Source organism: Ochotona curzoniae, unplaced genomic scaffold (assembly GCF_017591425.1).
Source record: "Ochotona curzoniae isolate NIBS_2020 unplaced genomic scaffold, NIBS_Ocur_1.0 contig_3527, whole genome shotgun sequence".
Classification (NCBI taxonomy): domain Eukaryota; kingdom Metazoa; phylum Chordata; class Mammalia; order Lagomorpha; family Ochotonidae; genus Ochotona; species Ochotona curzoniae.
Genome location: NW_024465897.1, coordinates 2103207 through 2121426, shown reverse-complemented (window position 1 = coordinate 2121426; position 18220 = coordinate 2103207). Strand labels below are relative to the sequence as shown.

General features: G+C 55.6%; 1 protein-coding gene across 5 annotated transcripts in view; it reads right to left on the bottom strand.

Moving 5' to 3' along the window:
- SYT7 (synaptotagmin 7) overlaps window positions 1-18220 on the bottom strand; it is a 53680-nt gene that overhangs the window by 27652 nt on the left and 7808 nt on the right. For all 5 annotated transcript variants that reach the window (XM_040981884.1, XM_040981883.1, XM_040981885.1 and 2 more), the window contains exon 2: window positions 4008-4111. In XM_040981884.1, coding sequence (XP_040837818.1) covers window positions 4008-4111 — 104 coding nt within the window. The remainder of the gene's footprint in view (window positions 1-4007; window positions 4112-18220) is intronic.

Below are 18220 nucleotides of genomic sequence, written 5' to 3'. Positions count from 1 at the left end.
GTGGCATCCTGCAGGGCAAGGTTGGCAGTGACCAGTGACGTGAGTGATGGGGGTAGGGAGAAGGCCATAGGCCCGATTGCATCCAGGGCTGTGTTGGCCACTGCCTAGGGGTCCCCTGGAGGTTCCTGCACTCTGGGGCTGGGAGGCAGGGGTGCATGCAGAGTGGGCAGCCTGGGTCCCTGGACAGTGCCCAGAGCTAGCAGGAGGAGGGGGAGGATGGCAGGGCAGGAGTGGGGGTGGGGTAGCCAGGGGCAGTGGGGGTGGGGCAGTCCAGGGCCTTCCAGTGGAGGAGGGGCCCCAGCCATAGTGGCAACCGGGCCTGCTGCCGGGAAGGTGAGCACCATTCACCTTCTCGGTTTGGGTTTCTAAATTTAGCTCATGCAGAGCCCGGCCCCATTAACATTCCTGGCTGCCACCGTGCGTCCTCATGCGCACCCATAGGCTGTGGGCCTGGGCCAGGCACAGGGCTACGGCGGGTGGTAGGGGGACAAGGAGCAAGGCAGGGCTAGGGAAGCTCACCTCTGCCCCAGTCCATTCTCCCACTGGGTCCTGGCTTGCACCTGCCCATGGGGGAGTGGGTAGAGGGGGTGCTGAGTGGACACACACACACATACACACGTCCCGGGCATCCCATCACGTGCACCAACACCACAGCCACAACAGTCAATTATTCTGTTCTTTCTAAAGCAAAATAAGAGCCGCCACAGCCGCATCCCCATCACTGCTGCAGCTGCAGCCCCTTTCCCGGCACGGCACGAAGCGGGAGCCAGCAGCTGCCGCCTGACTAGGCAGCCTGACTAGGCAGCGGAGCTCCCAGCAAAGTGCAGGCAGTGGGTGAGAGCCCTGGTTCCATACCCCAGTCTTGGCCTCAGCATCACCACACCATGGCTCTGTCACCATGGCCAACTCCCCCGCCCTCTCTGGCCTCCTTCCTCCACTCGAAAGCATACTGCATCACCAGGTGCACCCCTTGAAGGATGCCACCTTCACCCCAGATCTGAGTTCTCCGCTCACTCCTGCCTTCTGGAACACAGCCCCTCAGGAGCAGGCCTGGACGCCATTCAGCACCTCGTGTGGAGCCTGGCACCTACGGCCCTCAAAGAAGGCAGCCTTTCTATGTGTTTCTCTGAGGTCTGGGTCCCCACTGCTGCCCTGAGACACAACAAGGAGTTCAAATACAGAGGCACTAGGACCCTCTGAGTTTGAAAGAGCTGCCCTTTCTTGGTTGTTTCTAGGTGTTTCCATCCAACATTCAGACAACAAGGGCCTGGCGTGATGGCACAGAGAACCAAGCTGCCGCCTGCCAAGCTGGTACATCTGAGCACCAGTTCAAGTCCCAGCTGCTTGGCTTCTGATCTGGCCCTCTACTAATGCACCTGGGAAGGCAGGGCACGTCAGCTCCAAGTCCTCAGGCCGCAGCCATCCACGTGGGAGACCCTGCTGGAGCTCTGAGCTCCTGGTTTCAGCCTGGTACAACCTCAGCCAGCGCAGCTGTTTGAGGAGTGAACCAACAAATGAAAAATCCCTCTCTTCCTCTCTCTCTTTTGGTCACTCTGCCTATGAAACAAATCTTTTTTTTTTTTAAAGCCCAAACAATTCCCAGTTCTGACCAAGAAGATCGGTGGTCAAGGCTATCTTTGACAGGCCACCAGGTCAGGGTCCAGTCCCTACTATGCCTGTGGGACTCGGGCAGGATGGGATGAGGAAGGCCACCCTGACCATATGCTCAGTGCCACCCATCATGCTCTCCTCGCACTTTCTGGCCTTGGCAAGACAACTGCTGGGTTCCATGCTCTCTGCCCCTAACCTAAGGCCAGGCAGCCTGGGGTGACTGTGCCTGTTCACCCAGGGCATTCGGGGACCTCCTGAAGCTCAGAGAACTTCTGCACGGGATGTGACTGAGACTCCGTCCGCTGGAGACAAGAGCCAGGGCATGACTTGGTTTGGGAGGCAGAGAGGGGAGTTAGTGGGGCTGCCTAAGTTAACAGGAAAGCCAGGTGGGGGCCAGGATGCATGAAGCAGCTCCAAAGGTTGCTCATCAGAGAGGGGCTTGGACAAGCTGAACTAGCAAAGCCAGCTGGAGATTAAGGAAGTTATTAATGTTTGGAAATGGGATCTGGGCTGTCAGGGTATCATGTTCCTGCTGAAGGGGACAGGCAGGCAAGGAGAGCTCTGCAACTGTGGATGGTGGGGGCAGGGAGGTGTCCTGCAGGTGCTGCAGGCCCAGAGCATGGAGATAGCTGGGGCAAAGAGCTCCCTGGCTTCTGGGACTGGAGAGGCAGAGGCCAGGGCTGGCATTTTTTGGGTGTTGGGGGAGAACAGTGTACTCAAAACAAGTCAGGCAGACAGGCTGCACCCCTGAGAGTCTCCAGGGCTGGGTTGGGAGGCTTCAGGAGGGAAGGGCATGTCTGCCTCTCCAGGCAGCCCAAGGTGCTTCCTGCCCCAACAGTTCCCACTGGCAAAGGAAGATGTCCTTTCTCAGCTCCCGTCCCCAGACCTGGCCCCTGCCTGGAGATGAGTGGAAAGAGGCCAGCTGACCCATGGAAGGCTTACAAGCGTACACACACACACTGCAGGAGAGTCAGGGCAGCAACCAACCCCAGTGTTTGTTCACACAAGGACCCAGTGAGATCCACAATGCACAGCTCCACGGCCAACATTCATATGCACCACCACCCCACAGTGCACACACTCAGTACACATGAACTCGTAAACACGCATACAGAGTCACCCCCAGGGGTTGCCCATGCTAACGTCTTTCCCTGTCTAAACACATACAACCAGCCTGCAGCAAGACCCACAGCACTACAGTGTGCTCCTGGACACTCCTGTGGCCCTTGGAGGACACTCTCAGCCTAAGGCCCAAATCTCCTCTACCACCTCCTCTCAAATTCTGAATCAGAACCAGACACCATGGACAGAGCTGACCTTCACCGTGGCTCCTGCCTGGGAAACTGAAACCCACACCCTCTCCCCTGGCCCTGCATATCTGGAAGAAAATACCTTAGATTATGGGGCCCTTAGGTCCTCTGTCATCAGATCCCAACCCTCTCCAGGGCTCTGCTCCACAGGCCTGGACATGTCTCGGCACACCCAGCACCCACAGCCACAGCCCTCACCCCTTGTCTTTTAGGCCCCTCTGCAACTGGGTAGGGAGAGAATGGGGTCCCCAAGTGTGGTGCTGTCTTTACTTGCACCATTCTCAATGGGTGGCCCGAAGGACCCTCCTTCCTTTCCCCCGCTTCCCCGACCCTGGGCACATCTGGGCCACACAAGTCCCCATCATACCCCTGGGCAGGGCAGCAGAAGCCGGGATGGGATGTGAGAGCAGGGACGGGAGAAGGCAAGGACTGCAGGTTGCAGGCTTGCACGGCTCAGTCTGTCCCCTCTTGCAGAGCCCCCGAGTGATGAACGTCCCTTCTGACGGCCTCGTTACTTATTGATGGCCTAATCCAGCTCGTTAATTCCCCAGCCCTCGTTAAAAATGAAAAAGAAGCCGTTTGTGCTTGTACAAACCCGCAGAACCAGGATGGATGTGTGGTCGGCTGGGGGTGGAGCAGGAGCATGGTGCCTCCTCATTGGTCAGGATTCCTGGCCCGACCATGCCCACCTGGACTGTCAGATGGGTGCAGGGTCCTGGTTAAAATGATTCTCATTCAGCCTGCGAGCATGTGTGTGTGTATGTGTATGTGTGTGTGTGTGCATGTGTGTGTGTGTGCATGCAAGCCTGCGAGCTCGTGGTGCTGGAGCAGTGCCAGCCGCCAAGAAACTCATGTGAGACCAAGGGTGTCCTCGAGCAAGTCCAAAGTATGTGGCTCTCGGTGTCCGCAGGGCTTGAGAGCCAAGGCCCAGACAAATGCCAAGGCTCACACAAGGCATGAAACCTCCACGGGGACCTGGACAGGTACCTCCAGGGAGTTATAGAACCTGCCATGGCGGAGGGGAGACGAGTGCAGGGTCAGGTCTACCCCCACCCCCTGGCCCCCAGGAGCCCCCGGGAGCCTCACCAGTTTGCGCTGACACCAGTGGCAGAGGCCGCAGAGAACGACAGTGACGCTAAGGCTGACGGTGATGATGGCAGAGACCAGCAGGACATCGCGGGTGGGTGCCCCTAGGAAGGACACACACAGGTCAGATCCTCATTGACCCACACAAGTCAGCTGCCCTCCCCCTCCAGCTGGCTCTGAAGTCACCGTCTACTGGGAGAACTTAGGAAAGCACCCCTGCCCCTTCCTCTCAGTGCCTCAGTGTGTTGACTGGAATCGTTCTCAGTCCATCCCTGCACAAGTCCATGGAGGATCATGGATCCAAGCCATCCTCCTAACTCAACACCCTCAAAGGGAGAGGTCAAGTATATCTCAGAAAGGGTCCACCCCCCACACCACAGGCTCCACCCGGGTTGCTGGCAGAAGCCCTTCCGTCTGTACAGCCTTCTTATCCAGCACACCTCCTCCCTTCACATCCCCAAGCCCCATGAAATTTGGGTGAAGTGCTGACCTCAGTTTCTACAATCCCACTGAAGACTTCTGCTTTAGCATTTGACCATGTGTGCAGTCTCAGGGGAATACTGGAGACTCTCTGGCCAGCCTCTCACCTTGGGCTGGGAGTACCCCTCCCCTATTTCTTGGCCTCTGGCCCTCCTGCCTCTGCAGCTCCAGCCCCAATTATGAGGTTTGTACCACCCTAACTATTCCCAGGGGCTTCCATCCCCCCTGCTGAGGGGTCACAGGCTGCAGGAGTGGGAACTTGGATGCATCCCTAGGTTTCCCTGTAAACCTCACCTCTCGAAAATGGGGTGGCTTTGGACAAGTCCCAGAACCACCGGCTTTCTCTGTAAATGCAGACAAAATTGCCTTGCCTGCCTTCCTCACCTGCTCCTGCAAGCATCAGCCCAGGTCAAATGAGAGGAAAGCAAAGCACTGACCACAAATGATCACGATTGCGCCTGGCAGCTGGTGCAGCGAGCAAGGCATAAATCGCATGTGCAAGGTACACAGGTGCGTGCGGGGTCAAGGAGATGCCTGTGTTGACAGAGCAGCCTGTGCCAGCGACCAAGGTAATTAAAAGTTGACAGTGTCTGTCTGGACCTGGCTCCTGTGGTTTTAGCTTCTGTTTCCCTTCTAGTTCTGGTCTCTCCTGTTTTGGCCATGGGTGGGGGGAATCCAGCTGGGCCACCAAGCTTCCTCCTATACTAGGTCCATAGCCTCACCCCCCAGGAACCCCTGCACCCAGCTCGCTGTCAACCTCAGGTGCACAGCATTTGTGATTTCTGACACAGACAAGCAAAGTGCAGGCACCACGATCCTGTCTCTCTCATCCTCCCCTCATGGAGGGGAGCACAGCTCTGCAAGGCAAGAGAGGCCACACACCCCAAAGTTCTTAGACCAGACAGGAGACCTTACTCTTGAATCTCCACGCTTCTTCTGAGAGAGGATGGGGCAGGGCACAGTCCAGGGCCCCAAGACCAGGTAACTGTGGCCTCTGTGCCCATCACTGTGCCCTCAGGCAATAGTCAGGGTGCTGTGTACAGATGAATTCACACCCTAGCTTGACTCACTTTTAGATCAAGTAAACCCTTTGCTGGGCTGGGCTTTCTTCCATGACTACCTCATAAGGATTCACTCTGAGGCTGAGTGTGGTGGGGGTCTTCCTCAGATTGGGAGATGGGTGAAATTCAGCTAAGTGCCCTAGCATGCTGGAGCCACAGACCCAGGAAAGGGTGAGATGTTACAGTCCCCAGGGAAGATCCAGCTGGGCTGCATCTTTGGCACTGCAGTTAAGCCCCAACTTGGGACACCTACATCCCATGTTGGAGTGCTTGGGTTTGAGACCTGGCTTTCTTCCTGATTCCAGCTCCCTCCTGCTGCAGAACCCGGGGAGGCAGAGGCAATCAAATATTTGGGTTTCTACCACCAGTGGGAGACTCAGCTGGAGTTCCCAGCCCCTGGGTTTGGCTTGCTCCAGCCTTGGCTCTTGTGAGTATTTGGAGAGTGAACCTGCAATTGGAGATCTCAGTCGTCTGCTCTGTCTTTCCAATAAATAAGACAAAAAAAAAATAGTCTTTAAGAAGCAAATATCTGGGGAAAAAAAATCTTAATCTTTGCTGTAGGCCAGGGAGTTCCAAGCTTGTGCATCCCAAAGCCCAGGAGGCCCTCTGAAATGTCCCTTAGAGCACTTAGTTTTCCATGGCAGAAGGAGCATGGAAGCCTCAGGATGAGGTGCTGTAGCAGCCACCGGCCAGCCACAGGGTTAAAGGTAAGGCACTTGGTCTCTCTAGACTTTCATTTGTGAGAGAGCTGGCCCTTCCTTATTCAGGTAATGTGCCACACACACCAGGAGGTGCACCTGCAGAACTTAGTCTCCACAGCAACCGAGTTTTCCCTACTTAACTGACAGGGACACAGAGCCACAGAGAGCAAAGATATTGTAGCTAGGTCATCCAGTACTGGGGTTTGAACCAGGCAACTAGGCTCAGAGTCCATGTTTTCTGAGCTTCCTGGACTTTCTCAGGGGCTACCAAGGCAGAAGGTGAACACCTCAGGCTACAGCCCCTAGCCCTGTTCAACCAGAGTGGCAGCATTTCCCTTGGTTCCCATTGTGGCATTCTGCAGGGAATTTCATTTCAAGAAGGCGAGGTGTTGCTAAGGAAAGTTGGACCCCTCTGGATCATGAGTGACCCTCAAGTCCCCTATGGTGTTGAAACCATCAGCTTCCATGTGGACGAGGCCTGTAGCATCCCCCAAACAGCCCTTGAAGAAAGGCTGAAACAAACGCTTGCCATTCCAAATTGCATTGGTGTCGTGAATGAAAATGACAAGATGTCCTCGGCCAGCATGCCCTCCAGCAATGCTGCCATCGAGGGGGCAAGCAGTCCCCAAAGCACGCAGTCACTGTGTCTCCAGCTGGAAGAGGGTTAGGATCAGGAAGAAGCCCCAAAACTCATAAGTCAGGTCCCTCCAGGGCTACATCCACCAACCCCACCCCTTGGGGCAGCCCCATTGGCAACAGAGAGCTGAAGCTGCAGGACCAGGTGCTCCTTGGACCAGCAGTGTCAGGGAGAGCTGCCAGGCATCCAGCTGAGCTGAATCTGTGTCCTAGAACTCCCCCAGAGGTCCTAAGGTTGCCCTCCAGAGCTTCAGGGAGCAAGCTAGCTGCCTTCGCCACATGACAGGCCTCCAAATCCTTGGTGACAGGTCTTGTGTCCCCTTGCTGTCTTCTCCAGGCACAGCTGCCCCGGTCCTTCTAACCCTTCCTCAGATGACATGCTTGGTTTCAAGTCCCCTTAGCGTCAGCAAGTTCACATTTGTGGAGAGAAAACCTCACAGCCGTTTGACAGGGCTGAGTTCCATAGCCTGTCCTCTGGCAGAGAAGACATGCTGGATCCTGGTGGGCGAGGCACAGAGATGGACAGATGACATCAGGGGCCCAGGGCAGAGCCCGGACTGCTGGGTCCAACCCCAGGAGTTTCCTGGGAGTGGAGGTGGGGGTGCTGGCTTGGAAGCACACTGCTCCCCCTCTTTGCAGGCCCACATCCTGTGGGGAGAGCCTGTGCTCCTGGCTACACTCCCACCCCAGGAGCCCTAGGGTGAAGCCCTGGAGGGTGCCCACCTTTGAGGGCGTCTGAGATGCCCTGTGGTCTTCCCCTTTGCATGACTGCTTTGGGAGGGCAGGGCTTGGTTTCCTGGTCACCACTGCATTCCCTGACTTGGGGACAGAGCCTGGGACAGAGCCTGGGAAACAGCAGATGCCCTATAAATGCGGGCTGAACAACGAATCCAGGTCTTCCATGAAGCTATCATTTACTTATTTATGTTAAAGATTTACCTAATTGTTGTTGAAACACAGAGGGAGAGAGAGAAAGACCCTTCCAGTACTCCACAGATGCCTGCATCAGCTGGGGGTGGGTCTAGGCCAAAGCCAGGAACGAGGAACTCCATCTGGGTCTCCTAAACGTGTGGCAGGGATCCAAGTAACTGGAGCCATCACTTGTGGCCTCCCAGGTATGGAAGCAAGGAACTGGAGTAAAAGAACCCCTCAAATATGGCATATAAGGATCCCACACAAGGGCTTAACCCACTGAACCGCAATGCCCACCCCGAGACTGTGATTGATTGATTAATTAATTAAATTTAAGGATTTGTCTATTTTTATTGGAAAGTCAGATTTTTACAGAGAAAGAGAGACAGAGAGAAAGCTCTTCCATCTATTGGTTCACTCCTCAAATGGCTGCAACAGCCAGAGCTGAACTGATGCGAAGCCAGGAGCCAGGAGCTTCCTCCAGGTCTCTCATGTGGGTGCAGAGTCCCAACACTTTGGGCAATCCTTGACTGCTTTCCCAGGCCGTAAACAGGAAGCTGGATGGAAAATGGAGCAGTTGGGACATGAACCAACACCCACATGGGATTCTGATGCTTACAAGTGAAGGATTAGCCAATTGAGTCATCAAGCTGGCCCTGTGGCTGCCATTTACTAAACACCTACCGTGCATCACACAACAGGGTCATGAGGATCGGAGCTGAGAATGTTGTGCTAACTCCAGTACCTTCTGTGGCAATCTCAGGATCTGATACGCAGTAGTAGCTTAGTAAATACTTGTTGACTGTTCAACGCATGCATGTGTTACCTCATTTGTCACTCAGACGAGATGGCAGCGAAGGACAGACACTGCTCGACCAAGTTTAAAAGCCTGTCTTTCACACACACGTGCTTGCACAACATACATGTACATACACATGTGCACACATACATATACACACCAGGACCTCTGTCCTCCCTCCTATGCCAAATGCTACCTTGCAATCTCCTGATGTTTCTAGACCCAGATAGGATCGCCTCTCCCATGAAGCCTCCCTTGATCTGCTCAGTGGGAGTCTCCTCTTCTGGCCCAGTGTTCCCTCAACACTGAGCTCACATCTCTTTTTTAGAGCCGTGACCAAGTGCCAGGGCTCCAAGTCAGGTCACATGTTTTCCCATCCCTGTAGCTTCATGCTGCGGGCCTTAGGTTCCCCGTCTGTGAGCAGAGGTTAGCAACAGTACTGGTCTCCTGGGACTCCTGTGCAGCTTAAACGAAGGACCACATGCCACATGCTTACCACAGTACCCAGTGGAGCAGTCAGGCACTGAGAGCTAGCTATGACAACGCAGCTACTTTGCACCCTGCATTAGGGTTATCTGGGCATGGGGCTGGCACGCAACAAGGGTTCAGTCAAATACTACACCAGACACACACTAGGTTTCCTCACAGAACTGCAGAGGTCAGGGGTCACATCTGAGTCAGGTCTGTGCTCCCTCCTCCGACACTCCCATCAGGACCTGGACTGCAGCAAGCCTTAGTGCAGGCAAGAGAGCAATGGAGGCCTGGAGATACAGGGTCGGGCAGCCAGCTGGAAGCCAGGCTGGGCTCAGGTGTGAATTGTAAACCCTACCTGGTCCCTTGCCAGGGCTCTGCCCCCACTCCCAAATCCTTCTCATCTCCCCAGTAAGCCATGATTTATAGATAAACACAATCAAACAGGGCTGCTGGCGGGCTGTGATGCCCCAGGGAGCTGCCAGGGAAGGAGCGGCTTCTGAGGGCAAAGCCACCAGCTCCCAGGGGGCGTAGGAGGGAGCCGGAGGGGGAGCAACCACAGACACGGACATCTTGCCTTGTGCCCACACTCGCTCACACACACAGCCACAGCTATGGCCACAAGCCGAACCCCAGCCACGCTGCACTTCCCCAGCTCTGAGGTGCTCCAGCTTGCCCCATGAATCTGTCATCATTTGCCCCACGAGACAGAGCAGCAAGGTGCACCAGACCCGGTAGCAAATGACCTGCATTCAAGTCCCAGCTCTTTCCCCGTCCAGCTGCTTCATGACCCCAAGCACGCACTGGGCCCCACGGTTTTACCTTCAGATGAAGACAAGCAGCCTGGCCTCCCTTGCTGGGGCCTTGTCAGGATCAGACACTGGCTGACACCCAGGGAGTACACACGAGGTGACAGACATCCCAGGAAGCTCACTTACATATACTACCTCCAGGACTGCAGCCATTAATTAGTCCCATTTCACGGGGGAACAAAGTGAGGCCTGGAGAAATGTCCCCTGCCAGCATGTTTCAGTGCCCTCTGCGCTAAGAGGCATGCAGGTGCTACGTGTGTGCTGCAGGGCACAGTGGAGCCACACTCAGCTCCCCCACACAGGCAGCGGGGCATGCGCTGCTCCCTCTCCTCAAACGCCTTTTGTTCCACTCTTCATCTTTCAGGCACCCTGACGATGGTGGCCTTCATCATCCCGCTCCCTGACCCTTTTCTGCCTCCCAGTAACGGCAATGCACCACTGGGGGTTCATCATGACCTCTTCCTTTGCCTTTCCCTAACTCGGGGTAGCTGTAGGGCTGAACCCCTGATCACTCATCTCTGTAGCCCAAGGCCCAATGCAAAGAAGGAGATGGATGAGTGACTAGTCTACAAGTGTATGGAATTGTCTAAGGTGAACCCACTCCTCCAGGAAGCCCTCCTGGAGGAGAGGCACTCAGGGCAACTTGAAGACACAGACCCTCCACTATCCATTTCTTGGAGAGGCAGGCCCCTCCTCTGTGCAGGGGCCATAGGGTGATGTTGTGTTTCCTCAGTGCCCAGGACCTCCCACCTTCTGTAGTCCAAGTCACGGTGCTGAGAAGTCGCTGGGCACCCTGGGTTCTTTCCATTTGCTCCTGCCCTCTCAGATGGTGACATGCACACTTGCCATTCCAGAGTTACCCTCAAAACCTTCCCAGCCTAGACGACACACAGAGAAGCTAAATCACGCCCACAGTTCTCAGCACCCTCTAGAGAGGAACACTCAGGACCCCACATGACCACAGAGGAGACCTCAGCCAGAGGGGCCAGTGCCGACCCAGGCGCAGGCAACACGAGGCAAGGACACTCATTCCTGTTCCCCACTAAGGGAGTGGTGTCTTGAAACAAGCCACTCAGAGAGAGAGAAGCAGGAAGAGAAGAAATGCCTGGACAGTGACTCCAGAGCAGCCAAGGATACGGTGCCCACTTTCCCCAGAGTCTTAGCCCAGGCATGCCACAGTAACCTGCCAGGTACCTCCAAGATGCCCCCATATCCCAACACACACACCTTTCCTGGGGCTCCTTCCCCCTCCACAGCCTTGGCACTGGCCTCAGGATAGCACCTCAGCAGGCAGAGGCTCAGCCCACGTAGGGGCTCTTGGCCCGAGTGGGAAGAGGGGAAGTGGGTAGCACAGCCTAGAAGAGCTTGCCCAGGGCCCTGTCTCTGATATGGGGCCTGATGTACAACCACTCAGTCCAGAGATAAAGCAGAGTATGGTCGGGGGTGGCTGGGGCTCTGTCTGCCAGTCCGTTCCCATCCTGAGCCTCCTCCTCCCACCCGATTCTGCACTATGCAGCACCTCCCCCACCCCCAGCCTTTGGGGCTCCAGGATGACGTTCAAGGTGGAAAACCGTGAAAGCTGCAGTCACAGGTTTCCACTAGTGGCACCCCCCCGCCCCATGCTGCTGAGCAGACAGAAACGGGGGAGGATGCACAGGCATGTGCAAGGGGCTGCACCTACCAGCCTCACAGAGGTTTGGGCAAGGGAAGGAGGGAGATATTTGGTGCCTGTCCTGCCTCCCTTCCTCCCCTACAACAAGGCACAAAGAAGAAAGCTCGAAAGAAGCAGGGCTTGAGAGACAGGAACAGAAAAAAAAAAAAATCAGTGAGTTAAACCCTGAATCCCAGTGGGCAAAGCTACCGGTCTTATAGGACTAACTTGCTTTTCTACCCTCTAAAGTCCACTCTCGCAGGTCACCCACTTTGGGAACAAGGGCAATTCTTTTCTTGCAAGAGGAAAAAAGAAAATGAGATGAGTGGGGAGAAGGAGAGATAAGGGAAAAAAAGAGGCAGGAGAGGCAAGAGGCCAGAGCTCCCTTCCTATGAAAGCTGGCGCTCGCCCATGCCCTCCGGCCATCCTCTCTGAGTGCCCTTCAGAAAGTGGCCCAGAACCCCCGGGCCTCACCTGGGGTTGGCACCAGGCTGTAGAAAGAGGAGGCCCTAGGAGAACTGTTACAGAAAGGTACAAGTAGCTGAAAATAGGGGCTTAGCACATACAAGCTTCCTGAACCTTGACTGCAATAAAAACAGATAATGCGTGAGTGAGCTGGGCAAGAGTATGCTGGCAGGGGCCGCAGAGGCCGGCTGGATGCAGGCGGTTTAGAATTCAGAGGAGATGCCAAGTGAGTAAACAGCGAATGAAGGATGAGCTGGATGGGCCAGGAGCCGTTCCAGCAAGAAACTGGATAAGGACATGTCAGGATGCGTGAGCGCTCCAACCCCTCATCAGGGAGCAAGGCCTGTTGAGCCATGCCTTCCCAACCTCCACTCTCCCCTCCAGTGGACAGCATGAGCTTGTTAATGATGGCTCATGTGTGCACGGCGCAGAACAGTTTACAAAGTGCTCCCCAGTCAGCTGAGGGGCTCACCTCCAGGACTGCACTGGATGGAGGTGACACCTGGGGTCTCCTCTGCTCAGCCCAGCCACCCTACCACCTGTAACTCCTGTTAGGGGAGGCCCGGTGGGGCTGGCTTCTGATTTCAGTCTCCTAGGAGGAGGAAGACTCATGCCATCTGCAGACCCCAGAGAACTACTGCACCCAGAAGTCATCAGGGGCCAGCTATTTAGGACAGACAGGTCAGGTGCCCACCGCAACAGGGAGCAGGGTCTGCAGATTGTCCAGCCAAGAGTTGGACAGGAACCTGCTGCCTCCCCCACCCATCTTGATCCCAAAGCTGAGGAGCTAGCTGAACAGTTGCAAAAATTATCACACCAGAGCCCCAGAAAGAAGAGGTTGAGCACCAGGCCTCTCCTCCAGCAGCGTGGAACAGAGGCAGATTCAGCAATGTGCAATGATTAAGTGCCGGCCTTGACCACTAGTTACTCCTATGAATAATGCATGGTTGTGCCCTGGCCTAAATCAGCATCTTATTGTTATTAATAATACACGGCTGCAAAGAAGCTGGGGTTAGAATGGTGTATTGCTTCCATTCGAGGGTCTCACAGCTCTTGAGTTCCACACACTGATGACACAACTCAATCTCCCCATGCCACTGGCTTCTCTACAGCCCAGTGCCTGTCCTGCCCTGACATGCTCCCACCTGAGGCTTGGGGCCATCAAGGCCACAGACTCAAGGGCTGGAGATCTTAAAATCCTTGATTTGGGCTTTTGGGGAGGAGAGGGCAATGCACTCATCTTTGCCAACTCACGGGTTATGGGGAATGCGACGCAACGTGGAGCAGCCGTCAGACACAGAAAGGAGGACACAGATATGGGAGATGGACGGAGATAGATGACAAAAATGGGGCCCCAATTCTGCCATTTACCGGCTGGGGAAGCTTCGGCGATTCACTCAACTCTGATCCCAAGCCTCCTTGTTGGAATGGAGTGTCTGACATTCCCTCTGGAGGTGCTGTTGCAGAACACCCCGGGAGACAAGCAGCGGTGCTGTCCGTGGTGCTGAGCTCATATCTGCTGGCCCCATCCTGTCCTTGGTGCTGAAACAGACCTGAGCCCCACGGCTGCGCCCTCTTCCAGCCCGCCCTTCACGTCGTTCCTGTCCAGCAGGCTTCTAGAGACTGCAGTCCTCTCTCACATCTCTAGCATAGTGGCTATAATTTCTTCTGCCAGTGCCTCTCTGATCAGCTCCCAGCTGAAATCATGGCACAGACCAGCCGACTTCAAGAACCTCCTCCTCTGAGTTAAGCTCTCATTTGCCGGGTACCCCAGGCAGTAGTCTGACCCTGTACTTTTAATGTAAATAACATTCCCTACTCCTTCAAGGGGAGACCTCCTCACTGCCTCCTGGCGGATGGCATGGAAAATGCACCCAAAACAGGTGCACAGGAGGTCCCCAGTGGTGTTGGCCGGCAGGAGGGGAAGGAGTGGCAGACATCTGGGTCCCCTCCGCCCTCTCAATGCTCCTGGGGCAATCTGGTGCTCTGAGCTTGCAGCATTGCCCAACACCCAGAAGCTCAAGTTTGTCCAACTGCCTCCTGGTCTCCTTGGGGAGCCACGCTGCCTGGGTCACAGCGCAGACTCAACCCAGCTGGCCAGCTTTGAAACAGGAGCAACTTCCTGCTTCCCTCACCCAAGACGGATGGGGTCTATTTGTTTCAACAAACACCGACCTTCCTTCCTGCTGCAGTGCCAATCCCCATGAGAAACCCAGAGACCTATAATAGGAGGGGCCCTGCAGCTCACAGCCACCTGAACAAAAAACACTGCCCACAGCCCCTCCCCAGGAGCTGGAGGAGAAGGATGCAACAGCAGCCCACTCCTGTTCCCCTACCCGACAGGTGGTAGGTCCTTTGAGAAGCAGATCTGCTGGGTGCTTCCAGGGAACTGTTTGACATTAACCTCGCTGGGAGGTGAAATTCTCTTCCTTCCAAAGACAAAATGCAAAGCAAATAAAAACCACCTGAGGACAACACCCAACATCACAGCATCTCTGGATCCAGGCAGGGAGTAAAGATAATAGCTTCTAATTACAGGAGACCTAGCTAGGAGCATTCACTGAGCACTTACTACATGCCAAGCCCTGCACTTAAAGCTCTGCCAACATGACCTCATTTAGATTCACAATCCTCCTCTCTCCAGGAGGAAACGCCATACCTACCAATGAGGCAAGTGGGGTTCAGAGAGGTGAGGTGAGCTGGTGCCTGCCGAGGCTGGCTGCATCTGCCTTTAGTTGGGCAGCTCAGCTGGATCCACCTTACCCATCTTCCATGCTCCTGAGCCCACACTATTCCTTAGGTGTCTTGAAACCCACCTCAGCCCTCTGCCATCCTCACACCTCAGCTGAGCACAACACGAGGAAGGCAGCTGGAGCCTTGCAGCACTTTTTGGCCTGTTAAGTGTCTTCCTAGCCACCGTGCCAGCTGGCCCTCAGGACGCTGAGGGATGAGGCAGAGAGGGATGGTCCTGCTCTGATTTTATATGAGATGAAACAAGGGCTCAAAAGAGGAAAGGGCTTGCAGTGGTACCAGAGCCCAGGTGAAAACAATGGGACTCCCCAGACCAGGGCTTTCTCCCCATACCCCTAAGGCTGGGGTCCTGTGGGTAGGACAGGCAGGGCATCCTAGGTGCCCCCAGCTTCCTAAGGTCCTCACCTGGGAAGCTCACCCCCTTCTGCTCCTCAGGGGCCACAAGCTGGCTAAGCTTTAACTCAGAGTTCTCAGAATCTCATTCTAAATGAATTTTTTTTTTCCCAGGCAATTACCTCTTGCTAATTAGGAGGCAAGGCTGCCAGTCCCTGGGCCCAGGGCTGACCCCTTTCTCAACTCACAGGGGTGGGGCATTGCAGAGGTCCTGGGTAAGCAGCAGCCCCAAACAGTGCCTGGGCCAGGGTCCTGTCAAGGCAAAGGCAGCTAGGAGGGAAACAAGGAACTCCAAGGACCGGGAAGGAGAGAGGTGGGGACCCTGACGAGGGAGAGAACCAGGGGACAGAAAGCTGGAGCAGCCTAAGGCCAAGTGAGAGAGAGACCTGGGTGCTGGAGTAGCAGAAGGAAGGTCAGGGGAAATGGGGACACAGTGGAGGAAGAAGTGAGGAAGCCCAGGAACAGAGGAAGGGGTGAGGATTTCCCCTTGTGCAAGCAGACAGGGAGAGATACCCCTAAAAGAGTCAAGAAGGAAGAAAGGGAAGAGGTGGGGTTGGGGGAGCTGGGAGACTCCAGGAAGGGAAAGGAGAGAGGAAGGACAGGGAAGGAGGAACTGCTGAAGGAAAACCCCTGGGAGAAGGGGGAGACGGATGGGGGAGAGCAGCTTGGAGTGGCAGCTCCCAGAGTCCCGAGAAGGGCTCTCTACGTCACTGTCCTTGAGCTTCCCCCAATGTCAGTGCCCAGCCAGCCGGGCCTGCACACCCTCCCACGCAGCCACAGGTGCGGGCGGGCATGATGGCAGGCCACCAGCCGGCTCACGCCCCAGATGCTCCGCTCACCAGGGGCAGCCGGCTGACCTCTCTCTCTGCCAAGCTGCCACCCTTTCTAGGGGTCTGGGCCAGGGGCCTTCCCAGATCACACAGCAACATGGCTTTTCAGAGGTTCCCCAGAGAGAAAACAGTGTCTGGCGAAGGTCATACAGCAAGTGAGTGATGAGCCAGAGGCAGAGGGCTCAGGGGTAAGTGCCGTGGGTGGGCCCTGTTCCCTCCTGGGGGACAACAGGAGATAAAGATAGGTCTTGGTTGACAGCAAGGCAGTTCCTGATCAGAACCCTGGGGAGTGTGGGGTAGCAAGTGGAAAGCAGGGAGGGTGGCCAGGGGCTGGAAGGGAAGCGAAGGAAGCCACCATTTATAGAGCACCAGGTGGGAGGGTTCTGCAATACCATTATTGAACACTTACTAGGTACTGCGTGCCAGCCACTTAAGGCACTGCAGGCAGGAGCTCATTGGAGGCCCGCAGCAGCCCTATAAAGGACACACATTACTGCTGCTCCATTATAAGGAGAAACAAAGACTCAGGAGGGCTGAGAGACTTGTCCAAGTCCACAGAGCTAGCCAGGGGAGTGGCTCTAACTCAAGCAGCTGGCCACTATAAGGCCACTACCCTGAAAGATACCCCAACACATCATTCTCTAAAGAAGCTTTCTTGGGGTTCCAAGTTCCCAAGATGCTTCATTCAGCGCTGGCAAAATCTAGAGCCCCGGACATCAGAGGGATGGCAATCCTGGGTAGCAGGAGTTTCACAAGGCCCAAAGAGGCGGCAATACCAAGAGGTCCTTCACTTGAACGAGCCCTGTCTTAAGACCTGGCGTCAGGGTTCTAGTCTTTCTCTGCCACCAGCTTCCTGTGTGGCTTTGGGAGGTCATCTTCCCTCTCTGGGTCTTGTCTTTCTCACTTGCACCATCAGAAGTAGGACCAATGCCTACATGATGCTAACTCTGTGACAGACATAATGCGAGGCAGTTTACACATGTTCATCTTTGCAACAGTTCCAAGTCAGTGCTATCACCATCTCCATTTTACAGACGGAGAGATACAGCACTAAAAGGTCAAGTTGCCCATGGTCATGAAGCAAATGAATCCATGGCAAAGCTGAGACCTGAACCTTATGATGTCCCGTCCATGGCCCCTGTGCTCTGTCTGTGACCCCTTCCTGGTACCCCAGAGAGCTCTGCCCGGGCTCATGCGCCCTCACATTTCCACATGGGAAACACACACACGTGGGCAGGTGTCTGCAGGAAGCACAGTGTGCCTGCTTCCTCACCCTCTCCTGCAATCCAGCCTGTCTCTACCTGGCATCGCCATGCTGGGCCACATACGTCCACAGCATCCCAGCAACAAGAGCAGGCCAGCACCAGCAGGTCCGTGGGTACCTGCTCAGTGTTCCCCTCCTTGAGCACTGCTGGGTCATGCTGCTGTGCATGGCCACATGGCAGTGATGTGGTCACCACACCCCTTCTCCTCTGCTCCCCTCTAGTGCCTGGGTGGCTGGCACATCACACCCACACCTGCTGGCACCCCCGTCCCACTGCCTTCTTCACGCCTCTCCACCAACAGAAGCAGGCACCTTCTCCAGGAAGGAAGCAGGCTCAGGCACAGCCTGGCTCCCACAGCCCAAAGATGCCAGCCAACCCGGGGGTGGAGAGGGAGAGAGAGGCATCAACTGGAGGCTCAGAACGGCCAGGGGTCTCCAGTGCCTGTCTGGCATGAAGCCTCTGTCGGGTCAGAGGTGAGCTCTCAAACCCTCAGGCACACTGCCTTGTCACTGCCACACATGGAGCCAGATAGAGATCTGGGGACAGGAGGCTATGTCCATAGGTAGAGTTAGAGTGTGGTGGCACTAGGGAACCTATGACCAAATTACCATTACACTACTACCCACCCTCACCCCACCCATCTCTGGTCCCTGCTCTCTCCTCCCCCTGCCCAAGCATCTCAGAGTCCTGGGTATTTTTAGGCCTCAGCTGACAGGCTGTGAAATCGCTCCCTTCGCACCTCCCCAACCAGGCGGGGGTTGGAGAGGGAGGAATGAGGGTGAGGGGGCACAGATACAATTCACCAGGCTCTGCCAGGGCTGGCAGGTGCCAAACGGGAACTGAGGGGCTCCTCCCCTTTTCCTCGGATCCTCCCCTTGGCAGGATCCCCCCACCCTGCCTTGCTTTTAGAGGGAGAATGGAGGGTGGGAGGGAGACCACTGCTCACAGCCCGGAGGCCAAAGGGTTCAGGGGGACACCCCAAGTAT